Source organism: Lithobates pipiens, unplaced genomic scaffold (assembly GCF_037356315.1).
Source record: "Lithobates pipiens isolate NorthernLeopardFrog02 unplaced genomic scaffold, aLitPip1_a1.2 Scaffold_57, whole genome shotgun sequence".
Lineage (NCBI taxonomy): Eukaryota > Metazoa > Chordata > Amphibia > Anura > Ranidae > Lithobates > Lithobates pipiens.
Window position 1 is genome coordinate 780170 of NW_027507879.1, and position 26203 is coordinate 806372.

Consider the following 26203-nt stretch of genomic DNA (forward strand, 5'->3'; position numbering starts at 1 on the left):
CCGACTTCTTTAGGTTCAACAGCCACCCAAATTCTTGCAGGGTCTGCATGGTGATCGCCACATCCTCCTCTAATTCTGAGGCAGAAGATGCTCTCAGGAGGAGATCGTCTAGGTAACCCATAATCGCGATCCTGCGCTGCCTCAGCAATGCCAATACTGGAGCCAATACTTTGGTAAAGACTCGGGGGACTGATGCCAGGCCAAAAGGAAGAGTCACAAACTGGTAGTGGGTTTCCCCTACTGGCAAACGCAGAAATTTTTGATGCCGAAGGCAAATGGGTATGTGCAGGTAAGCATCCTGGATGTCCAAGGACGCCAGGAAGTCCCCTTAATGGACAAGGTGGCGTAACAACCCTATGGTCAAGAATAATGGAGCTGTGTCAGTGAATAGAGAAAAGTCTTTATAGCAGCGGAAAGGGAAGGCATACTCCCAGATACTATGAGGGAAATTTTGATTGTGGTGATCCCCAAACCTGGGAAAGATCTGTAAGAATGTGAGTCATAGGTCAATCTCTCTGATCAACTCTGATATCAAGATACTGGTTAAAGTTTTGGCCAGTAGATTGCCATCAGTGATCCTTGAATTAATTCTGATCAGACAGAATTCATACCCAGCCACTGCACCTAAATGAACAGAGCTGAGCAGAATATATGTCAACTTACAGGTCCAGCATATAAACGCGGTTAATAGTCATTGTATCATTGGACACAAAAGAAAGTGTTTAAATCTGTAGACTGGGATTATCTTTTTTCTCTTCTAGGTAAACTGGGCTTTGGGCCTTATTTATCACCTGGGTAAAACTCCTATACAAAGATCCCCAAGTATTAGAGTAAATAGGCTTATATCAGACCCTTTCCAGATCCATAGAGGAACGAGAAAGGGGTGACCCCTGTCTCCTCTCCTGTTCACTCTGGCCATTGAACCGCTAGAGCAGGGGTAGGGAACCTCTGCTCTCCAGCTGTTTTTAAACTATAAATCCCATCATGCCTCTGCATCTAGGAGTCATGCCTGTGATTGTTAGGTTCTTGCAATGTCTCATGGGACTTGTAGTTTCAAAACAGAACGAGGCTCCCTACCCCTGCGCTAGCAGCTAAAATCAGGACCCATGACACCATTAAGGGATTTTTCGTTGGGGAGCTAGAGGAACATGTATCATTATACGCGAGTGACATGCTTCTATATTTGGGAGACTCTGACGTGTCTATCAGCTGCAGTCACCCTAATCCAGGAATTTGGAGATTTTTCAGGTTTTCAAATCAATTGGTCGGTCCTTTTTCCCCTAGATCCACAGCCAAATTTAATTCTCCCCACTCAATGTCCTTTAGCCATTGTTTCCCAATTCAAATACGTGGGAATAACAGTCCAATTAAAGTTAAATATACAGCCCATAATTAGAGCTTTTAGTGATAAGATTCAGAAATGGAAAGAACTAGCACCACTCACATTATTGGGTAGAGCTAATCTATTCCAAATGATTTTCCTCCCTAAATTTACTGTATATACTCGAGTATAAGCCGAGATTTTCAGCCTCTTTTTTGAGGCTGAAAGTGCCCCCCTCGGCTTATACTCGAGTCATCGCCGTCTGCCTGCCCGATCAGCGTGTCGAGCAGACAGACGGCGGCCATTCTACTATTCAAAAGCCGCGCCTCCGTCTGTGATAGGCGGAACACTCAATTTCCCAGCAGTCAGTGGTCCGCCTATCACGGACATCCGCTCATCCTCATACTACGGACGAGGATGAGAGGATGTCCGTGATAGGCGGAACACAGACTGCTGGGAAATTGAGTGTTCCGCCTATCACAGACGGAGGCGCGGCTTTTGAACAGTGGAATGGCCGCCGAGGCGCCGACGAAGAGCGGCGATCCTGGCATGGCAGAAGGACGGAGGCTCAGGACAGGACGGAGGCTCGGCTCGGGACGGGACGGAGGCTCGGGACACAGGTAGGCTGGACACACAAGGCTGCACGGACACACACACAGGGATGGATGGACACACACACAGGCATGGATGGACACACACACAGGCATGGATGGACACACACACAGGCATGGATGGACACACACACAGGGATGGATGGACACACACACAGGGATGGATGGACACACACACAGGGATGGATGGACACACACACAGGGATGGATGGACACACACACAGGGATGGATGGACACACACACAGGGATGGATGGACACACACACAGGGATGGATGGACACACACACAGGGATGGACGGACACACAGGGATGGACGGACACACAGGGATGGACGGACACACAGGGATGGACGGACACACAGGGATGGACAGGCATGTCTCACCCTCGGCTTATACACGAGTCAATACGTTTCCCAGTTTTTTGGGGGTAAATTGGGGGCCTCGGCTTATATTCGGGTCGGCCTATACTCGAGTATATACGGTATGTGCTCTCTAATGCCCCAAAATCTAAAAAATAAACTCCTTACTGACTTCCTTTTTATGGGGTACCAAGAGTCTCCTTGGAGCTTCTACAGCTACCAATGAGGAGAGGGGGACTTGTCGATACCCAATCTCCGCCTATACTACCTGGCTTCGCAACTAGTACATATTCATTGGCGAATGTTCCCACAGCTGAATAATGCAGTAGCAGTTGAAGCAGCCGTGGTAGGGGGTAGCGAAATGCTCAGATCTACCAAGCAGATCCTGGGGAAACATCTAAAACATAGTGGATAATCCTCTCATCTATCACCCAATGCAACATTGTGGTTTAACCGCTGCTTAAATTTTTTTATTTTATTTGGAAGATGGATATAGATGCCCAAATTTGGGCTCATGTATCTCCAACTATATGATAATGGTGAACTAAAATAGTTTGTACAGTTGAGGAGACCTGGATATCCCAAAGACATAGGAATACCAGTTCACTAGACTGAAACACACTGCCTATGCTCAGTTCGGGACAGGGCCAATATCTCTTGAAAACTCTAAACTAGGAGAACTATTTGCTACTCCTGACCAAAAAAAAACTGATATCTACCTACTATAATATGCTTGCATAAAAAGTGAACCCAAAAGAAAGGAAAATTAGAGAAAGATGAATGGAGATTGTACAAGAACTTACTAAGGAACAGTGGGAGGCTGTGTTGGCCACATATTTACCCACAGTTATTTCTGCTAGAGACAAAACTCAGATACCTACAAATGTATTATACCCCACTGCTCAGGCTATATAAAATGGGAAAGGAGGCCAGCTCCACATGCCATAAATGTTTAGCAGCAGAAGGCTCCTTTACACATATGGTATGAGATTGTGATAGGATACGACCTTTATGGTCGCAAGTGACCCAATTCATTGCCAACACATTCGATCTACCAAACATCTAGGGCTGCTACTAACGATTACTTTCATAATAGATTAGTTAGCTGATTGTTTTGATTAATCGGTTAACATAAAAAAAAAAAAGTGTATAATTTAGTTAATATGTAACGTTAAAAAAAAAAAAAAATAAGCTATTTATTCTTAAATATCTCTATGCAGTGGTAAAATAACCAACTATATGGTTGAAGAGCAAAATCTCTAATCCACAGAACGGACAGAAGAGATATACTGTATATACTATTAGAGGAGATCTTCCCTCAAAAAAAAAAAAAATATATATATATATATATAATTTTAAGAAGGTTTGTTCGATTTTCTAATCGTTCGTGGGGTCAAATCAATGTTAATTTTCAACCACAGTGACGGGAAAATAGAAAACTGCTCGGTGAAAGGAATTTTCAGACAGTGTGTGTGGTTTTCTTTCAGAAATTACATTCATTTTAAAAACAGAATGTTAAAAACAAGTGAAAATTTCAAAACAGCATTCTTTCAGCGAATGTACAAAGATTTTTCATCTGAAAATTCATCTGTATGGCCAGCATAAGCCTCGGTATGCAATTTGCTTTTGATTCGTTTCTGCAGTGCTTTTTGCTGTTCGTTTTGATTTTTGCACATGTGATTTTGCTGTGATTTGAGTTTTTGCATTTTTTGGCCAATTTGTTGTTGAGCAGATTAAAAAACACAGATTGCTGCAAAACCCCATTACATGCTTTTCTGCAGCTTCTCTATTAAAGTATATTGAACCAAAAAAAGCACAGTTTTGCGCTTAAAAAGTCCCTGACCGTTTCCAAGTACACAGCGGCTGAAAAAAAGCACAGATATGAATGTGTCCCATAGGAAATCGTGTAAATGAACTATAGTGCGTTTCTGCAAAAAGCACCAAAAAATACCGTATTTTTCGGACTATAAGACGCACTTCCCCCCAGAAATATGGGGGTAAATGTGCCCGCGTCTTATGGTGCGAATATACGCTTGACACCGTCCCCGCCACGCTCCGTGGCCTCGGCCTTAGGAAAGGCTGCGGCTTCGGCCTAGCTCTGGTGCGGCGGCCATCTTGGTGCACCCGCCGTTTCAATGTGATAGTTCCCTCAAATGACAGAGTGACCACTTGTAAACGAACCGGCGTCATGATGACGCCGGTTCCCCTCTGTGTACAGATCTGTACAGTTGAGGGGAGAGATAGGATGGCAGCGCTGTGGGCTGCATCTGTAGTGCCCACAGCACTGCTCTGTGACAAGTGCAGTCACAGCCACCCATGCCCTGCCAATTCTCTATGGCAACAGTCACTCTGCATTCTCTATGGCAACAGTCACTCTGCATTCTCTATGGCAACAGTCACTCTGCATTCTCTATGGCAACAGTCACTCTGCATTCTCTATGGCAACAGTCACTCTGCATTCTCTATGGCAACAGTCACTCTGCATTCTCTATGGCAACAGTCACTCTGCATTCTCTATGGCAACAGTCACTCTGCATTCTCTATGGCAACAGTCACTCTGCATTTCATGGACACTGGAAAATATTTTAGTACACCATTTGATTCAGAATATTTTTTTTTGTTTTCAACCTCTAAAACCTAGGTGCGTCTTATGGAGGGAAAAATACGGTAGATGTGAACCAGGTCTAAGACGTTTAGTAACATAATGGGGTTAAAAAAAAAAAAAAAAAAGTAGCCCTTTATACTACAACAAAAAGCAGATAATCACTACTGTAAGTGGTTCTTTTTTTGTTTAACTGTAGAACTGTGAAAGTGGTATTTACAGTAGCGATTTGCTATTTTTGTACTATAAAGGGCTCTTTTTAGTTTTTATTTAACCCCCATTAAGTTACTCGCCGATTAATCGATTATGAAAATAATCGATTTCATAATCGATTAGTTGTCGATTAAGCGATTAGTTGTTTCAGCCCTACAAACATCTGTAGTCCAGTGTTGGGACTGCTGGGAGTCAGAGGATGAGGTTATGAGTAACAATTTGAGAATACTTCTAATGCCGCGTACACACGAGCGAATTGTCCGGCGTACTTAGTCCGGCAAACAATCCGGCGGATAGTCCGGCCGACTTTATACCTAACGGACTTGGCCACACACGGACACACAGGAAGTCCGGCGTTTGCTAGCGCGATGATGTACAGCACGTACCACGGGACTAGAAAAAGGAAGTTCAATAGCCAGTAGCCAATAACTTCCTTTTTCGTACTTGCTTCTGAGCATGCGTCATTCTTAGTCCGCCGTACTAGCATACTGATGAACGTATTGTCCGCTGAAACCCAAGTCCAACGGGAAGATTGGAGTGCAAAAATACTTTTAGTCCGCCGGACTTCACGCTGGAAAAGTCAGCTGAAGCGCACACACGATCGAATTGTCCGCTGAAATGCGTTTCGGCGGACTAAGTACGCCGGACAATTTGATCGTGTGTACGCGGCACAAGATTGCTCTCCATTGGATTAGCAGAGATTCTTTTACACTAAATGCCTGGAAAGGCCTGGTTAATGCCAATGTCACCATGTATAAAATGACATGATTCTAGGGGCTGTCCTAAGAAGTTCAATAAAGTTTCGGGGAAATGGATAAAATCCAGAGAAAATGTACAATCTGACATGTAACCTGGTTCTTCTATAACAACCAGAGGGAGGATTGATACTGATCTTGAATGTTAACAGATCTTGGGTGAGGGACGGAACAGAACACAGCACACTAGTTCACGAGGGAGTTCGCCCTCGAAGTTTCTTGAGCTATATAATCAGTATGTCTCCTACCTCTAGGAGCACACGTTCTGACAAATTAAAAAAAAAAAATAGAGAAGTTAAATGTGCAATTGAAATAAGCCATAGAGGTGAGTGATCTTTATTGTTTCTCAAATGTTGTATTCTTTGATACACTCCAGAGTGAACTTTTTTTTTTGCTACATTTTGTTATGCTGATCTCTTGACATGTACATTTGGCAAATACATTTTTTTTTTTTTTATAAAAGAATGAAAAGTTACAATGTTTATAGTTGTCTACCAGCACAAATGTGAAAAACTTGGCAGGCTGCTTATTTTTTCTTTTGACTGCTGAGTAACCAAAGAACTATCTACCCTAAGGCCCCTTTCACACTGGAGCGGAGGGTGTGCGTCAGCGGTAAAGCGTGCTATTTTTAGCAGCGATTTACCATCAATTTCGCAGCGCTAATAGGCCGCTAGCTGTGAGCTTTTACCCCCCCGCTAGCAGCCAAGCGTTAAAAGCCAGCCGCAAATGGGTTAAAACCACCACAATGTGCTGCTGCAGCAGTGCTATGCTGGAGGCATAACCGCGCTGCCCCATTGATTTCAATGGGCAGCAGTGTTTTATACACCGCTCCAAAGATGCTGCTAGCAGGACTTTAGCGTCCTGCCAGCGTACCGCTCCAGTGTGAAAGCCCTCGGGGCTTTCACATTGTAGAGACAGCAGTGGCTCTTTCAGGGTGCATTGCAGGCACTATTTTTACCGCTGTATCGCCTGCAAAGCGCCCCAGTGTTAAAGGGGGTCTTAATATATGAATGAATCAGGAAATTCTGCATAGAGATCTTGAGGGGGGTTGATTTGAGATCACGATATGTTTTAGCGCTTAATGCAGGAAGATATACAAAAGCAAAAAAAGCAAGCTAGCCACATTTAATGCAAAACCCTGACAGCAATGCTGTAGATTTCACAAACATGCTCCACCATAACTACAACTTTTGTACCATGTGCATCATTTTTGGCAAATCCAGTAGAAGATAAGGGTCTTAAACAAGTCATAGATTATGCAATGTTCTTTCCTGCACCCACGGATTGCATGAAAGAAACTTGCTTCGTTCCTCCAATGTCGATAGGGGAATTCCTCCCGTAGCGTTACTGTGTTCTGCTGGTGGGAGCCTTCCTTAAACATCCACCAGCAGTAATAGCATGTTAAAAATCCAATAGGCTGATTATACTGAAGTTGATCGATGGATTGACTTCAGTAAAACCAGCTTGCCAATAGATCTATGGAATCTTTTCCCATCACTGCTGAACCGGCCGAGATTGGATTTATCCATGGCTGGCTTTACAGTGGACATTTCAACTAAGAAAATTAAATGAAAAAAAAACCACAGTGATGCATCATTACACTTGATTACTTCAACCAAAACTAACGCAAACAAAGCAACAAAAGAAAGCAAGCTTTATTACCTGCACCGCTGTAACTTTGCAGTTCTTGAACTTCTAGATGTCTGAACTCCTGAACATATGCATTTTCATAATGTGCCCTAGGAGAGAAAAAAGTAATAATTTTAATATGTATATTAAAGCTTGAAAAACAATGTTAACCCTGAAAATGTAATATTGCAGCCTAACAATCTTTAATTTTGGTGACTAGAATAGTTTTTCAGGATTTTACTTTTTTTCACCTGATCCGGTCAGTAAAACGCCTCCTGTCTTTTGGGGAAGGGGTACTGTTACACAAGAAGGTGAACGTCTAATCTTAAACTCATGCCACTCAAAGAAATTATATTTAGCCCGAATTCAATAAAATACAGCAGTTGCAAGCTTCAGCTATCTCGCACTTTAGTGCTAATAATAAAAAAAATTAAAAAAAAGTATTTACACACACACACACACGATTTGAAGCCTGTGTGGAAGAATGGGCCAAAAATCACACCCGAGCAATGCATGCGACTAATTTCTCCATACAGGTGGTGTCTTGAAGCTGCCATTAACAAAGGATTTTGTACTTCGCATTAAATACATTCCAGTCAGTGTGTTCAATACGTTTTCCCTGTGTCATTCCATTTGACTATATAGCGATAGATATCCCTCAAAACATCCACTTGCCTGCTCGCATTTTGCAAGTGGATTTTGAGGGCTGGCCAGCGATATGGCTGCCTGGGAGCAGGGGGTGAGCACCACCGGCAGCCTAGGTGGAATGGGAGTTCTTCTCAGCGATCGCAGAGGGGAAGAGAGGGAGAGAGGCGCGCCAGGTGATCAGAGCACAGCGCAGGGAACACAGCGATAAAAGTTTTCATTTCAATTGTTCCCCACCGCTCGCTGTCAGATACAGCCCCTCCTGGCGACGGGTCACCTGTTAATCAAAGTTCCACGGCTTGGGCTGTATATGGCGTTGATCGGTGGGAACACGGCAATTGAAATGAAAACGGTTATCGCTGTGTTCCCTGCACTGCCCTCTGATCACATGGGTGGCTCTCCTGTTCCTCTCCTCCCCTGCACAAGTAGGCTGCATAGTGGACAAAGGCTGAATGGTGGGTACGGATAAAGTTGTTAATAGGATTTTTGTGCTCACCGCAAAATCCTTTTCTTTTAAATTCATTGACGGGCACAGCTCCAGTGATCTTGACCGTAGGGTTATTACACCACCTTCAGGAGAGGACTAGGCAGAACATATAATACATGTGAAAACCAAACTTTACAGTTCCGCCCCAAGGGGCGGTGCCTCTGGTAATAACCCCTTAGCCTGCTTCCTGCAGCTCAGCATGTCAACAAGCAGTATAATGTAAACCAACAGCAGTGGAGGGTGCCGTGTCAGTCAATGAACTTCACAGAAAAGGATTTTACGGTGAGTACAAAAATCCTATTTTCTCTTTCGTTCATTGACGGACACAGCTCAAGTAATCTTGACCATAGGGATGTCCCCAAGCAATGTCATAACGAGGGGTGGGAACAGCAACATAACTTCACCCACAACGAGAGGTGCTCCCTAACGGGGGAGTCACCATCTGAACCACCCGCATCAGAACTTGCAGTTAACATATGCATCAGAGTGCAATAACATTCAAAAAGGCCACTTTTTCTCTTAGAAGAAATGGTGAAAAATGTCAACATTACACGGCCGCCTGCAAAACTTCACAGGCAAAACAGGCATCAGAAGTTGCGCTTACATCCGCTTTGTAGAACTACGTAAAGGTGTGAACAGACGACCAAGCCACCGAATTACACACCTGAGCGACTGACGCTTGATGTCGGAAGGCCCCAGAGATCCCAACTGCCCTGGTGGAATGGGCCGTGACCGGAAAAGGTGGCACCTGACCCTTCAAGGCACAAGCATGGACCACGATCTGTCTGATACACCTGGAATTGGAGGACGATGAGAACGCCAATGCTTTTTTTAAACCAGCTACCTAACAAACTGACCTCCGGAAAGGAGCCGTGACAGACAGATATACCCTTAAAGCCCGGACCACATCCAGGGAATGGAGGGCCACCTCCTTAGGATGCATTGGTTTAGGACACAGATGGTAACACGACTTGAGGTGAAAAGCCGAAAACCACCTTTGGTAGAAAAGGTTGCGGACGCAACACCACCTTATCCTTGTGGATAACCAAGACAAGGCCCCCAGTTCCGAAACCCTCCTGGCCGATGTAATGGCCACTAGGAAGACCACTTTCTGAGAAAAAGTCAACAGAGGAATTTCCCTGATGTTCTAAATCGGCAGCTTCTGACGAGTCGATAGCACCAGGTTCCGATCCCACGGAGACAAGGGTGGACGCACCGGAGGGACTACACGCCGGGCCCCTTGTATAAAGGTGCTCACTAGAGAGATGCCAGGGTTTTTTTGGAAAAATGCAGCCAAAGCTGTTATCTGTTCCTTGATGGTGCTTAAAGCCAGTTTCTGGTCTACTCCTCGCTGTAGGAACAGCAGGATCCTGGAAACTGAATAGGTGCGGACACCAGCCCATCTCACACATGGAGATATAAGCCTTTCCCGTACGATGGTATATCTTCCGAGAAGAGGACTTTCGTGCCCTCAACATAGTTGAAATCAGAGTCAGACAGGCCTTGGTTCCTTAGCAATTATAAAGAAAAGTGCCGTGCTAAATAAATGAATAACTGTGCAAACATCTACACAAAAATTAGAAACTTATGTATAAGTATGGGTGATGCCTAAAACAGTTCAATATGTGTGTATACGTTACACGTGAAGAAATAATGCAAACAAAATAAACAAAAGTCCCACGGGGGTAACGGTGGGCGCACCGGAGGAACTACATGTCACACCCCTTGAATAAAAGTGCTCACTAGAGGGTGAGATGCAAGGGGCCGCTGAAAAAAATAAAATAAAAAAATTAATAAAAAAGACAGCCAAGGCTGAAATTTGTCCTTTAATTTAATTTAATGCTCAAGGCCAATTTCTGGTCTACTCCTTGCTGTAGAAACAGCAGGATCCTGGATATAGAAAAGGAGCATGGACGCCAACCTTTCTCCTCACAAATGGAGATGTAGGCTTTCCAGGTACGATCATATATCTTCCAAGAAGATTTCCATGCTCTCATCATGATTGGAATCACAAGTCCGAAAGACCCCAGTTGCTCAACACCTGGCTCTCAATTGCCATGCCATTAAAACCAGCGATGGTAAAGCAGGATGGCGAACCGAACCTTCAGACAGCAGGCCCTCTCTTAAAGGCAGTCGTCATGGTGCATCCGCCACCAGGCGTACTAGGTCTGCATACCAGGGACGCTGGGGCAATCAGTATTACGGGAATTCCCTCGGCCTCCACTCTGCAGAGCAGACGTGGTAACAGTTTTAGCGGAGGAAAGGCATAGATCAGCTGGTACGGATTCCACGGAGCCACAAGGGCATCCGACGCGTATGCCCAAGGATCTCTTGTCCTGGACACAAATCTTGGCACCTTCCGATTGAGACGGGAGGCCAGAAGATAGACGTCTGGTGTGCCCCATCGCAGGCACAGTAGCCTGAACACCTCCGGATGTAACGCCCATTCTCCTGGGTACAACATCTGGAGACTTAGATAATCCCCCTGCCAGTTTTCCACTCCCGGGATGTAAATGGCCGACAGGGCCGGTACATGTCGCTCTGCCCACTTAAGGATGTGAGTAACCTTTCATGCGGCGGCCAAGCTTCTTGTTACTCCTTGGTGATTGACATGCCACCACTGTGGCGTTGTCTGACTGGATCCTGATCGGATGCCCTCGAAGTCTTCGACCATGTGGAGAGGCATAGCCTGATCGCTCTCAGCTTGAGCACATTGATCATTATTAACTTGGATTCCTCCTCCGACCAGAGGCCCTGGGTCGATTGAACTCTCATTACTCCACCCCAGTCAGTTAGGCTGGCGTCCGTTGTGATCACTATCCAATGTAGAGGTAGGAACAACTTCCCGGACTGAAGTGCCGGGGACCTCAGCCACCAGAGCAGGGAATCCCTAACTGGCTCACCTGAATCTGCCGATCCAGGGACAACGAAGGTTTGTCCCATTTTGTCAAGATCTCCTTCTGAAAGGCTCTGGTGTGAAACTGGGCATATGGTACTGCCTCGAAGGAGGCCACCATGAGTCCCAGGATTCGCATGCAGAAGCGTAGCGACGCCCACCTGTGGTTCATCAGCGGTTTTACCGCGGCTCTGAGTCTGCAGCTTGTCTGAAGGGAAAAACACACTCACTTCCATGGAGTCCAGCAGTAAGCCTAGGTACTCCTAGCGCTGAGTCAGTACAATCCCCAGCTTTAGGATCAACAGCCACCCAAATTCCTGCAGAGTCTGCATGGTGATCGCCAAATCCTCCTAACTCTGAGGTAACCTATGATCACGATACTGCATTGTCGCAGCAACGCCAAAACAGGAGCCAATATTTTGGTAAAGACACGGGGGGGCTGATGCCAAGCCAAAAGGGGAGAGCCACAAACTGGTAGTGGTGGGCTTCCCCAACTGCAAATCACAGAAATTTATGATGCCGAAGGCATATGGTTATGTGCAAGTATGCATCCTGGATGTCCAAAGATGCCAGGGAGTCCCCTTGGTGGAGTGCAGCAACTACGGAGTGAACCGATTCCATTCTGAACCTTTGTACTTTCACACTACTTTCAAGTAATTGAGGGCCTTTAAGTCCAATATTGGACATACCCCTTCCTTTTTGGGAACAACAGATTGGAGTAGAACCCCTGGAAACGTTCCGACTCCGGAACAGGTACTATCCCCCGCGACTCAGCAGCTCCCTTATGGACCCCATTAGGGCCTCCCGGCTAGCCGGGAGTACAGGTATGCTTGAGGGGAAGAATCTGTTTTGTGGCCAAGAGAGGAACTCAATCTTGTAGCCAGAGAAAATCAGTTCGCAGACCCATTGGTCGGACAACCGAGAGGCTCACCGGGCTGCAAACTCCCAAAGACTACCCCCCCCCCCACATTGTGGGTGGGGGCAAACCATGCGGTAGCACTTTTGCTCGCAGGCTTGCAGTTCCAGGGACATTTTTGTCTTTCAGAGGTCGTCCTGTCGGGCTGCGGGCACTTAGCCGAAGCCCTGGGCGGATGAAAAAGCAGTTTGTGAGTGGAAAAATGGGGCCCTTGCTTATGGCGTGGCTCCTTAGCCTTCCTGGTCTGTGGGAGTAGTGTGCTCTTACCACCTGTGGCATTTTTAATGTCATCTAATGAGTCTCAAAAGAGCCGCTCGCCAAGGAAGGTTAAATCCGTCAGGGTTTTATTTTATTTTATTTTTTATTTTTATTTTTTAGATGCCTGGTCAGCCGACCAGCATTTTAGCCAAATCAGGCGCCTCATCACCACTGCTGACACTAAAGCCCTGGATAACAGAGGGAGAGTATCCAGGGCCACGTTACAAACTTACTTAAGGCCTTGCACTAATTTGTCTGCTAGTACCACACAGACAGGGGACGCTTGTTGCTCTCCCAATTCGCTGTGCAAAAGTTTTGCCCACTCAGTAACTGTGACACAAGTGTGGATGTCAGTACTGGTTGCATTGCAGACCCCACAACCGTAAACAAGGAACAAGCCACTGCCCCGGCCTTTGTTCGTGGGAGCCTTAAAGGCAGGAGTCCCCTCTACTGGGATCGTGTTTACTTTGTTTAACCTGGATAATGGGGGTCCACGACTGGAGGAGCAGACCACTTTTTGAGAAGGCTCTCCTCAAAGGGGTAGCACACCGCAATGTATTTGGGGACCGAAAAGGTCCGTTGTGGTCAACCTCATTCCTTTTATATTAAGTTATCCAAGTCAGATACGGAAACACCTTAGGTGCACGGGCTGGCTTACGGGACCCAAAAGGGACCACTACATCAGCAGAGGGATCTGCTGGCTCCTGAATTTTCAGGGCATCACGCACAGCTGTGATAAGTGCTCCAACAAACGCTTTATCGCACACGGACCCAGACAGGGATTCATCCTAAAAAAAGGTGTGGCGATACAGCGCTGTCTAGAAAGCCAATGGCTAACCAAGTATTAAAAAATTATTAATAAAAAAAATTGAAAAAAAAGACACTTGATAAATTTTATCCAGCTGCAACTTAAACGTGCGATACCCACATTAACAATAACCCTAAACCAAAAAAGCTGCGCTATAATAATCAACCTAAAACAATTAGGAATAATTGTGAATATGAATCCTTTCTCCACACAAAAAAAAGGAATTTTTTTTTAAGTAGACAAACGTTCCCTTCTATTACGTGAACTAATTAATTTAGTCCATCTCCATAATAATATACAAATAGTCTTTATAATCTCCACCGCGCTCCAACCACACTTCACCAGTGAAAAAAAGTGCCACCAAGAGAAATAAGATCCTCCACCACCAATATCACCAGTTGCTCTGATCCCTTAACAGAAATCAGATATCGCCATAAAGGTTAACACTTGATCAGAGACTGGACTGCATGGAGGGTGTATGTTTTAAAAAAACACTCCGCTCTGCTGGAAAGGTACTCCTACGGCCACACCACTTGTTTCCCTCTGTATATATACAGGAAAAGAACCACCATAGTGTAATATTGCCAGAGTAATTTATTAAAGAAATTAAAATCACACTTACATGGTACATGTATCTATTCAAGCCTTCATAAAAAGCATCAAGCCGGCCGGCTTCTATTCGCTGCCCGTCTTTTCCAGGATCAGCGCAGTTTCAGCGGTGACATCAGCACGCCGCTCCTCACTACACCGTTTCGTTAAAGATAACGTCTTCCTGGGGCACGCATTCATCCTTACTGTCCAAACAGTCCTGGTCAGCGTCATCTGAAAGGACAGAACAGGGGTCACCAGCCTCAGCAGGGCCTGAGTCTGCATCAGAGCTCTCCCGAGGACAGGTGGGGGCAGGAACCATTTTTTACAACCTTTGCGCCCACGCACCGCCTCCATCTTGGAAACGAATGTATTAAGGACCGCTGACAAAGCGTCCAGAAGCACTGCACTGACTGCTGGCGAACCGGTTGCAATTGCCTGGATTTCAGATGAAGAAACACCAATTTCTGAAGCCATGCTGACCCTACCCTGTCTGCCACCTGTTGGTGATTTAGGACAGTGATGGTCACACCCTCCTAACTGCTGCAGGCAGAGGAGCAGGACTCACCACTCTGACCAAGTTCTGCGCTGTACAGACAGGTGTGCCCTTGTCCTGTGTCAGCTCCCAGATGCATAAAAACCATGTTCAGGCTTTAACATAGCCGCCGAGCGTCCAGTATAAAGGACATAATCACAGGGAAAATGGCCGCAGGAGACAGACCATGGAGACAGACCATGGAGACAGACCATGGAGACAGACCATGGAGACAGACCATGGAGACAGACCATGGAGACAGACCATGGAGACAGACCATGGAGACAGACCATGGAGACAGACCATGGAGACAGACCATGGAGACAGACCATGGAGACAGACCATGGAGACAGACCATGCTGCTCCCTGGTCACACCAAAAATGTTCGCCTCTATGCAATGAAGGATATTGAAGAAACAAGCAGAGACATGGCGGTAAACAGTGCTACAGCGATCAGGAGACACAGCCTCCAAACACCCAGGAGAGAGACCTACAGACATCCAGGGCACAGCTACCCTGCACAGTCCCCACCCCAGGAGAGAGGCCCCCTCCCCCCAGGGAGCCCCTGTCTATGGCACACACCCCGCTCAGCAGCCCATGCAGCATCCACCACAGGGAAGGGGGGAGGGAAGATATGGACAGGGAGAGAAGAGAGGGAGGTGAGGGACCCCCGAATCGACCTTCCAGGGAATGCCCAGGTGCTCAGTCCCACCGAGGCCGCGAGAGCTGTACTTACCAGTCCTGAAGAGCTAGGAGACATTCCATCACACAACACCATAAATGCAAAACCACATAAAAACTTTACTTTGAATAAAAATAGGAGGGGATGAGTTTTTAACACACCCAGGCAAAAATAAACAGAGGTCTCTCCTACGTTTTGATAGAAAAATCACTTGCTTCGGATCTATTAAAGGTATAGCGCCAAGTCTACCTATTGCTTCTTTTACACATTCCATCACAGACCCATTCTCCGATCAGTACGGGGTGGCTGCTGGCCTGGCACACTGACGCAGACATCAGTAGCCTGGTCATATGTGTGCCCGGGGGCATTACGTCCACCTACCACCCCTGGAGCTGGGGCCATGTCGTGGCTAGGGATGAGCTCAGGCGTGTTCGCATGGAACACGTGCAGAGCCCGCCAGGAAGTGAGCGCAGCGCTGCGCTAATCACAGGCAGTGAGACATTGCCCCGATGCGTGGCTGCAGAGATCGGGCAATGTCTCACTGCCTGTGATTAGCGCAGCGCTGCGCTCACTTCCTGGCGGGCTCTGCACGTGTTCCATGCGAACACGCCTGAGCTCATCCCTAGTCGTGGCCAACCCAGTGCGGAGCTTTGGTCTACAAGGATAAGGGTATCCAGCTTATCACCCAGCCGGCTGTTGATAGCAGATCACAGGATCTTTTATCTTGCGCAAAAAGCATACTTTTGCAGAAAAATCCACGGACAGATGGGCCTGCTGGGTTCCTAGGTCCTTCTTCACTAGGCAGAAAAAAAACTGAAGTCACAAGGCAGGCTGAGGGGTTGTTACCTAAGGGACCGCCCCTTGGGCAGAACTAGAACGTTCTAGTTTTTTTTATAACATATTAACATGTTCTGCCTAGTCCTCTCCTGAAGGTGGCTTAACAACCCGATGGTATAAGAAAGGAGCTGTCTCACCGCAGTAACACTGCTGACAACTATGCTCTGGAGAGCAAGGGAAGTGTATCCAGGGCTGCATCACAGATGTACTCAAGGCCGTGCACCAACTGCTCTGCCAGTTCCACACATACAGGAGAGTCCTGCTGCTTCTCCAATTCACGGTGCAATAGTTTTGCCCACTCAGTAAGTAAGCTGTGGTCAGTACTGGTCCTATCGTTTCTCGGCCTTCCTGTTGGTAGGGTCCTTAAATGCAGGAGTCCCTTCCATCAGGATCGTGGTTACTTTGTTTAACCTAGATACTGGGGGTCCATGACCGGGGAGCCGACCATTTGTTTTTAAGGCTCTCCTCAAAGGGGTAATGCACCGCCATTCTTTTTGGGACCGAGAAGGTCCGTTGCAGGCTTCCCCATTCCTTGTATATAAACTTATCAAAATAAGTTAGATACGGAAACACCTTAGCTGTACGGGCTGGCTTATGGGACCCAAAAGGGACCACTAATTCAGCAGAGGATCCTGCTGTATCTTGAATTTTCAGATTATCACGCACAGCTGTGATAAGTGCTGCAATTAGCGCTTTGACGTGCGTACCCGGACAGGGAATCATCCTCACTGTGTGACCGGTCCTGGTCAGCAGCCTCCGACACATCAGAGGAGGGGCTGCCAGTCACTGCGGGGCCAGATTCTGAGTCAGAACTCTCCCTGGAGGACAGAGGGCAGGGGCAGTTTTTTACCACCTTTGCGCCCGCACACCGCCTCCACCCTGACAAGCATTTCAAGGACCGCCAACAAAGCAACCAAAGGCACTACACCGTTTGCAGACGAGCCGGTTACAATTGCAGGGAGATCTGGGGAAGAAACACCAGTTTCTGATGCCATGCTGACCCACCCTGTCTGCCACCCTTGGGGACTTAGGACAGGTGCTCAATCCCACCCTCCTAGCTGCGGCAGACTGAGGTGCCCCCACTGCAGGACTCACCACCCCGTCCCAGAGCTGCGCTGTGCTGTTACAGGTGCCTGTGTTTAGTGTCAGTTCCCAGGTGTCCAGAGCACAAAAAAAAAAAAACGCGATGTTCTGAGGTACAGCGCTGAGGGGAAAAACCATGATGAGGCTCCAAAAAAAGTCAGCCGGCGCCCAGTATAAGGGACAATCACAGGGAGAATGGCTGCCGACCATGCTTTGCACAGAGACTCACAAGTAACTGTACACAGTGAATGAACAGATAAATGGCGGCAGACAGCGCTATGGTGACAGCATATACAGAGCTCACAGACACCAGCAGAGAGACCACAGACAGCCAGCGTAGCCCCGAATCCAGGATCAGAGCCCCCTGGAGGACCCCTGGCTCAGGTACACACACACCACTCAGCAGATCAGTCATGCTGCATCCCCCAGAGGGTGGAGGTAAAAAATAGGGACAGGGAGAGAAGAGGGGGGGAAAGAGGGACCCCCTAATTGACCTCCTAGGGAATGCCCAACTGCTCAATCCCGCCGAGGCAGGAAGAACTGTACTTCAGCAGTATGGGGTGGCTGCTGGCCACGGCACACTGACAGACATCTGTAGTCCGGTCATGTGTGCACCCCAGAGGATTGCGCTCACCGGCCGCCCCTGGAGCCTGAGGGGCATATCATGCTGACCCAGTGCGTAGCTAGGGTCTGCACACGCTTGATGGCCAGGGCAAGGGAGACTACAAGGATCTATATTATCCAGCCTGTCACCCAGCCAGCTGTTGATAGCAGATCACAGGATCTTAAAATCGCAAAATTTTGCGCAAAAGGCAAAAATCCAGAAAAAATCTCCAGGGCCGATGGTCCCGCAGGGAGCCTAGGTCCTTCACTAGGCAGAAAAAAAACAGCTACAGGAAGAAGGCTGAGGGGTTATTACCAGAGGGACCACCCCCTGGGCGGAACTGTAAAGTTGTTTTCACATGCATTACATGTTCTGCCTAGTCCTCTCCTGAAGGTGGCATAATAACCCTACAGTCAAGATTACTGGAGCTGTGTCCATCAATAAACGAAAGAGAAATGTATTTTTATAACTTAATTCTACATAAAACATTTAAGTGTCATTTCATGAGATTTCATGAGGACGTGTTTAGGGGCAGGCTGGGGCAACTGGTGTTGAGTAACCCCGGAGGCCTGGCTAATGGCTCAGGACTTGAAATAAATATTATATGTGTGTTTGTGTGTGTGTCAAAAGATCTCTCTTATCTAATCTGCACACACACAGGATCAAAATTATAACACAACCTACAATTTCCTACATTTCAAGGCCCCTGTCCCTAAATTTTAAATTATCTAAATAGGAGAAAGAGCAATTTGGTTAAGCATATTTCATGAGCTACATATATTTTGAAGCACAGAAAAAAAAAACAACATTCTATGACATTTGAAAAAACATTGATCAAAATTAGAATAATTTTAGATACCTCCCAGTTATTGGTGTTAATCTGGCACCTTGTGCCAATTTCTTTAATTTTCTGACCAACCCCATTTAACTGGCAGCCTAAGTTCCCCGTTTTCACTGACTTTGCAAGATGGCGAGCCGTCCTAAAGTGACTGAAACCCTCCGGCAGCAGGTTGTCCAGATGGAGGCCAAAGGGATGACCCTTTCAGCCATAGCAAGAGAAGTTTGTTCCAAATCTGTGATACCTAGAATATTGCATTCAAGTCCCCCAAGAAGGCTGGTCGTCCATGAAAGACAAATTCAAGAGGACAGGTTAATGTGGAGAAACTCAATGGGCAATCTGTTCAACACTGCAGCTGTGACTGCTAACCAGTTCAGCACTGAACAGAGTAGGGCTGCAACTAACAATTATTTTAAAAAGTAGTTAGCCAATTATGGTTTTGATTAATCGGATAATCTTATGAAAAATGAGGTTTATAATTTAATATGTAAAGTTTAAAAAAAAAAAAAAAAAGGGCAATTTATTCTTAAATATCTCTATGCAGTGGAAAAAATAACCAACTACAGTAAATGATCAGCAAAATCTCTAATCCACTCTGAGAAAAACAGACAGAAGAGATATACTGTATATACTATTAGAGGTTGAATCTGGTAAAATTTCAGGCTCAGAGATGAAATTTGTTATTTAAAAAGGAGACGTCCAGCCAAAGCTTGTTTGGCTGTACTTCTCCTATAGAGCACAGGAGCTGGAGCTGGTTTCGCACTCCTGTGACCCAATTTCAGTAGAGAGCGGGCTGAAGTCCACTCCCTGCTGACTTCACCGATTTCAGTCCAGACACCACGTCATCCTGACCACGGAGACTGGATCCACCAGGTGCCTGGACTGACACTCATCTCAGGCTCGCTGAGAGCCTGAGACGGCCAAACCCATGCTGCATCATCCTAGGTAAGTATGATTGGAGGGGGATAAAAAAATCTTTACTTGTCTTTAAAAAAAAATAAAAAAAAATAAAGAATGGAAGACTGTTTTTCCAATTTTCAGACAGAACTAATATATTATGTATGACAGAAGCTCGTACGCTGTCTCTACAAAAACAAAAAAAATAATAAAATTTTAAGAACTTTGGTTAGATTTTCTAATCATTAGTGGGGTCAAATCGATGTTCGTTATTGCCCACAGGGAGGGGAAAATTCCAAGAAGCAGAATAGAAAACTTCTTGGTCCAAGGAATTTTCAGACAGTGTGTGGTTTTCGTTCAGGAATTAAATTCATTTTAAAACTAAATGTTAAAAGCTGGTGAAATTTTTCAAAACTGCATTCTTTCATTCAGCGAATGTACAAAGATTTTTTTCCTAATGAATATTCTCATCTGAAAATAGTTACGTGTGTGGCTAGCATAAGGCTCGGTTCACAGCTATGCAGTTTACTTTTGATTCGTTTTCTGCAGTGCATTTTGCTGCGATTTGTGGTTTTTGTGCTTTTGGCCAATTTGTTGGGCAAATTAAAAAAATGCAATATCGCACTACATACTTTTCTGCAGCTAATCCATTGAAGTCTATTGAACCAAAAAAAAAAAAAGCTTAAAAATAAAAAACATGTTTTGCATTGCAACAAGTCCTTGAGCCTTTCCAAATACCCAGCAGCTGAAAAAAGCATAGATGTGAACGTGTCCAATAGGAAACCATGTTAAATGAACTATGGTGAGTTTCTGCAAAAAAGCACCAAAAAAAACACATAGGTGTGAACCAGGCCTAAGATGTTTAGTAGCAGCAGTATGCTTTTTTGTATCTGTCATAATGGGGTTAAAAACTAAAATTAGCCTTTATAGTACAAAAGTGCAGATAATCACTACTATAAGGGGTTCATTTATACTGTTAAACAGTGAAAGTAATAAAGTTGGGCTCATACGTTTTCATACCCTGGCAGAATTTATGCTTTCTTGGCCATTTTTCAAAGAATACGAATGACAACACAAACATTTTTCACTCATGGTTAAGTGTTAGGGCCGGTTCACACAGCGAGGCGATGCGAGGCGACACGGCTCGCCTCGCCTCGCTCCCGCAAGTCGCCCCCGTTCTGTACAATGGAACCGTTCTGAGAGGAGCGACTCGAGTCGCTCCGACTCAGAAAAAAGGTTCCTGTACTACTTCTGGGCGACTTCGGGGGCGACTTGCATTGACTTCTATACAGAAGTCCTCTGTAAGTCGCCGCAGGTCGCGGCGAGGCAAGTCGGAGATGCCTCGCCGCGCCTCGCTGTGTGAACCGGCCCTTAGGCTGAAGCCATTGTCAACTGTGTTCACACTTTTTAACCACTTCCCACCCGGCCACTGCATATAAACGGCAGGGTGGGAGCTCTCTACTCCTGACAGGACGTTAGTGAACGTCATGTCAAAGAAGCGGGATCGCGCGGGCGCGCTCCCGCGCAGCTGCGCGATCCCGGTGCGCGCGTGTCCCCCGCACACGCCGCATCTCGGATCGGCAGGAGAGCAATGTCATTTGCCCTCCTGATCCGCACGATGGCTGTGTCTAATCACAGCCATCGTAAGGTAAACAAAGGGGGATGGGCGGCAGATAACCGGTGATCGCGCCGCCACGTGCCCGCGCAGCGGCGCGATCCCGATCTGCCTGAGACCCCCGGAGACCGGAGAGAAAAATACAACAGGAGGGCCATGTGATTGGCCCTCCTGATCACATGACGACTGTGTCCAATCACAGTCGTCATGTAATGTAAATAGAGAGCAGTTGTAACTGCTCTCATCTCTTCCTCTCCTCACACAGAACCTGTCAGTGAGGAGAGGAAGAGAAATCTTTACTTCAGCCGGGAAGATCAGTGAGTTTTCTAGCTGTTTGTCTGCTGTTTACCCACTGATCTCCCAGCTAGTGTCCCCCAAAACACAGTGTCCCCAAAAACACAGTGTCCCCAAAAACACAGTGTCCCCAAAAACACAGTGTCCCCAAAAACACAGTGTCCCCAAAAACACAGTGTCCCCAAAAACACACAGTGTCCCCAAAAACACACAGTGTCCCCAAAAACACACAGTGTCCCCAAAAACACACAGTGTCCCCAAAAACACCTGGCACATCGGCCCGCCATCTGACACATCAGCCACCCGCCATCACCAGGCGCATCTGACCCGCCATCACCAGGCGCATCTGACCCGCCATCACCAGGCGCATCTGACCCGCCATCACCAGGCGCATCTGCCCCGCCATCACCAGGCGCATCTGCCCCGCCATCACCAGGCGCATCTGCCCCGCCATCACCAGGCGCATCTGACCCGCCATCACCAGGCGCATCTGCCCGCCATCACCAGGCGCATCTGACCCGCCATCACCAGGCGCATCTGACCCGCCATCACCAGGCGCATCTGACCCGCCATCACCAGGCGCATCTGACCCGCCATCACCAGGCGCATCTGACCCGCCATCACCAGGCGCATCTGACCCGCCATCACCAGGCGCATCTGACCCGCCATCACCAGGCGCATCTGCCCGCCATCACCAGGCGCATCTGCCCGCCATCACCAGGCGCATCTGCCCGCCATCACCAGGCGCATCTGCCCCGCCATCACCAGGCGCATCTGCCCGCCATCACCAGGCGCATCTGACCCGCCATCACCAGGCGCATCTGACCCGCCATCACCAGGCGCATCTGCCCCGCCATCACCAGGCGCATCTGCCCCGCCATCACCAGGCGCATCTGCCCGCCATCACCAGGCGCATCTGACCCGCCATCACCAGGCGCATCTGACCCGCCATCACCAGGCGCATCTGCCCCGCCATCACCAGGCGCATCTGACGCCCGCCATCACCAGGCGCATCTGCCCGCCATCACCAGGCGCATCTGACGCCCGCCATCATCAGGCCCATCTGACGCCCGCCATCATCAGGCCCATCTGACGCCCGCCATCATCAGGCCCATCTGACACCCGCCATCATCAGGCCCGTCTGACGCCCGCCATCATCAGGCTCATCTGACGCCCGCCATCATCAGGCCCATCTGACGCCCGCCATCATCAGGCCCATCTGACGCCCGCCATCATCAGGCCCATCTGACGCCCGCCATCAGGCCCATCTGACGCCCGCCATCAGGCACATCTGACGCCCGCCATCAGGCACATCTGACGCCCGCCATCTGACATCTTCCGCCCGCCATCTGACAGTCAACATGACTAAAAGGTCGTACAGCGCAGAGGAGGCTTTCCAGATGCTCCAGAGTATGTCGGACGAGAGTAGCGGGGAACTCTCTCCGTCAGACTCGGATAGCGATTATGAGCCAGTGGAAAGCAGTGGCTCCGAGATGGAAACCGAGGAAGATAGAATCCTAACAAGGAGAAACAGGAGAAATGAGCAGGCGCAGACATCAAACAGCAGCGCACCACTCCAGGATGATATGCAGGCATCCACCAGCAGCGCAGCACTCCGGGATAGGCAGGCATCCACCAGCAGTTCTGCAACCTTCCTTGAAGATAGGAACGGAGCATCCCATCAACGAGGCAGTGCCCATACTAGCCTTCCAGATGTTCTGCTGTATCCAACATGGCTGCCCGATACGTCAGTAGAACCTGTTATTCCCCTTTTTACATCCCAGCCAGGCCCTCAGATACAGACGGAAAATGTAACCCCACTTTATTATTTTCATTTATTTTTTACCAATGATCTCCTAACTGACATTGTGGAGCAATGTAATCTATATGCCAGCCAACATATAGCCAACAATCCCAGTTCCTCCTATGCCCGTCCTTTTTTTTGGAAACCCCTCACCGTGGAAGAATTTAAAATTTTCCTTGGCCTAACCCTCAACATGGGGCTAACAAAAAAAAATGAAGTCCATTCCTACTGGTCTACCCAACCTATCCACCACATGCCGGTCTATTCATCAATTATGCCCAGAAACCGTTATGAGATGATCATGAGATTTTTACATTTCAATAACAATGCCCAATGCCTCCCTCGAAATCATCCCAGTTATGATAAATTATTCAAAATTCGGCCCCTAATCAATTTTTTTTCCGCCAGTTTCAAACAGATGTTTACCCCTGATAAAAATATTTGTGTGGATGAATCCCTATTACACTTCACTGGGCGACTTGGAATACAACAATACATGCCCAGTAAAAGAGCCAGACGTGGGGTAAAATTTTATAAGGCGTGTGACAGGGCCACGGGTTACACATATGACTTCATAATTTATGAGGGAAAAGACAGACAGCTAAACCCCCCTGGATGCCCTACCTACATGGGAACAAGTGGCAAAATTGTCTGGCAGCTGATCCAACCATTGCTTGGGAAAGGTTACCACCTATATGTAGACAATTTCTACACAAGTCTCCCACTTTTCCGCCATCTATACCTAAAGCAGACTGTGGCCTGTGGGACAGCACGGACCAACCGCAAAGGTTTCCCACAGGTGTTGGTCACCAAGAAATTAAAACAGGGTGAAATGGCCAGTATGCGGACTGACGAGGTACTAGCGGTGAAGTGGAGAGATAAAAAAAGAGATGTCTACATCCTTTCCACAATACACAATGACACCTTGGTGGAACTGCAAAGACGAAAAGGCCCCATCCAGAAGCCAAAATGTATCCACGAGTATAACTTATACATGGGGGGGGTGGATATGAATGACCAGATGATGCAGCCCTACTTGGCCACCAGGAGATCACTGTTTTGGTACAAGAAAGTCGCCGTTTATTTGATGCAATTGGCCATGTTCAATTCTTATATTATTTTTTCTAAGAGCACCCAAAGTTCCCTGACCTATCTAAGATTCCAAGAAGATGTCATCACAGCCCTTGTCTATCCCCATGGCCAACCCACTCAACTAATTCGCTCTGATGCAGTAGCCAGACTCCATGAAAGGCACTTTCCCGACATCCTCCCTCCTACCCAAACAGGTCGCAAACCCCAAAAAAGATGCCGTGTGTGTACAAGTAGAGGAATTCGCCGTGACACCCGATACTACTGTCCAGACTGTCCCTCCCAGCCAGGCCTCTGCATTGGAACTTGCTATCGAAGCTATCATACTTCAGTAAACTATTAGTAAAGTGAAGATGATTTCTTTCCAGTATCCACTTTCTGCCATTTCTGTGTATGACCCGGACTGTTAAATGACTATGCCTCTGCCAAACATATTTCTGCCTTCAACGTGAATTGACCTCGGCCTGTTAAATGACCATGCTTTTTGCCTGCCTCCTGAACTGATCATTTGCCCTGCCACTGTACAGCACAGGGGTCTCACATGTGAGGGGCTCCAGAAAAAGTTTTCCGAGTGGAGAAAACCGTTTTCTCGGATTAGGGTCTGGAGACTCGGAGGCTTCGTAGAGATTTGGGTGGGAAGAAGCCTCTACCCCTGTCCTCGGGTCTTACCTGACCAAGGCCCAATGTACAAAGTGCCGCCTGCTGCCATCTGAACTGGCCCTGCCTTTGCCTGCCACCTAAACTGGCCATGCCTGTGCCTGCCACCTGAACTGGACATGCCTATGCCTGAACTGCCTGCTAAACCTTGGACTGTACTGAACCATGTTCATAATTTTCCATATCTGTCTGCTGCCTGGACAATTCCTGGACATTTCCTTTGGCTGTCTAGAAAATGCTTTGACTGCTCTGGAACGGTGTCCCTGTCTGCTAAAACCACAGGTGAGCCTTTTTTTTACCCTTTGCTCAGCAGAATGTATTTTGGTGTGTAATTCTTGGTGTGTACATGCTATATGTTAGAAGCCTGAAGGTGGTACTTGTATGTTGGGCTTCTGTATGCGGCCAGGCTGTGGAAAAGTCTGACACATGGGGTATCGCCATACTCAGGACGAGTAGCAGAATGTATTTTGGGGTGTCATTTTGGCTATGTACATGTTATGTGTTAGAAAGATCTTCTAAATTGACAACTTTGTGAAAAAAAAATAGGTTTTTATTTTCTTTCCACATTTTCCAAAAACTTGTGGAAAGAAATTATATGTTCAAAAGACTCATTATGCCTCACAGAATATACATTGGGTTGTTTTCTTTCCAAAATGGGGTCACTTTGTGGGTAATTCCATTGTCCTGGTGCTCCAGGGCCTTCAAAAATGTAATAGGTACTCAGGAAATGAAATGTGTAATTTATGCCTTTAGAACGCCTGATGGTGCTATATGGATGTTGGGCCTCTGTATGTTGCTAGGCTGTGGAAAAGTCTGACACATGGGGTATCGCCATACTCAGGACGAGTAGCAGAATGAATTTTGGGGTGTCATTTTGGCTATGTACATGTTATGTGTTAGAAAGATCTTCTAAATTGACAACTTTGTGAAAAAAAAATAGGTTTTCATTTTCTTTCCACGTTTTCCAAAAACTTGTGGAAAGAAATTATATGTTCAAAAGACTCATTATGCCTCACAGAATATACATTGGGTTGTTTTCTTTCCAAAATGGGGTCACTTTGTGGGTAATTCCATTGTCCTGGTGCTCCAGGGCCTTCAAAAATGTAATAGGTACTCAGGAAATGAAATGTGTTTCATGTGTTGAAATGTGTTAATTTATGCCTTTAGAACGCCTGATGGT

The 26203-nt window shown here is 47.0% G+C and overlaps 1 protein-coding gene across 3 annotated transcripts in view; it reads right to left on the bottom strand.

Annotated features, from left to right (window-relative positions):
- The window catches only part of TDRD9 (tudor domain containing 9), a 391054-nt gene that overhangs the window by 323524 nt on the left and 41327 nt on the right, over nucleotides 1-26203 (bottom strand). For all 3 annotated transcript variants that reach the window (XR_013270091.1, XM_077467571.1, XM_077467570.1), the window contains exon 2: nucleotides 7524-7600. Coding sequence is in view for 2 of the 3 variants with exons in the window: in XM_077467571.1 (XP_077323697.1) it covers nucleotides 7524-7600 (77 nt within the window). In the remaining variant the exon portion in view is untranslated. The remainder of the gene's footprint in view (nucleotides 1-7523; nucleotides 7601-26203) is intronic.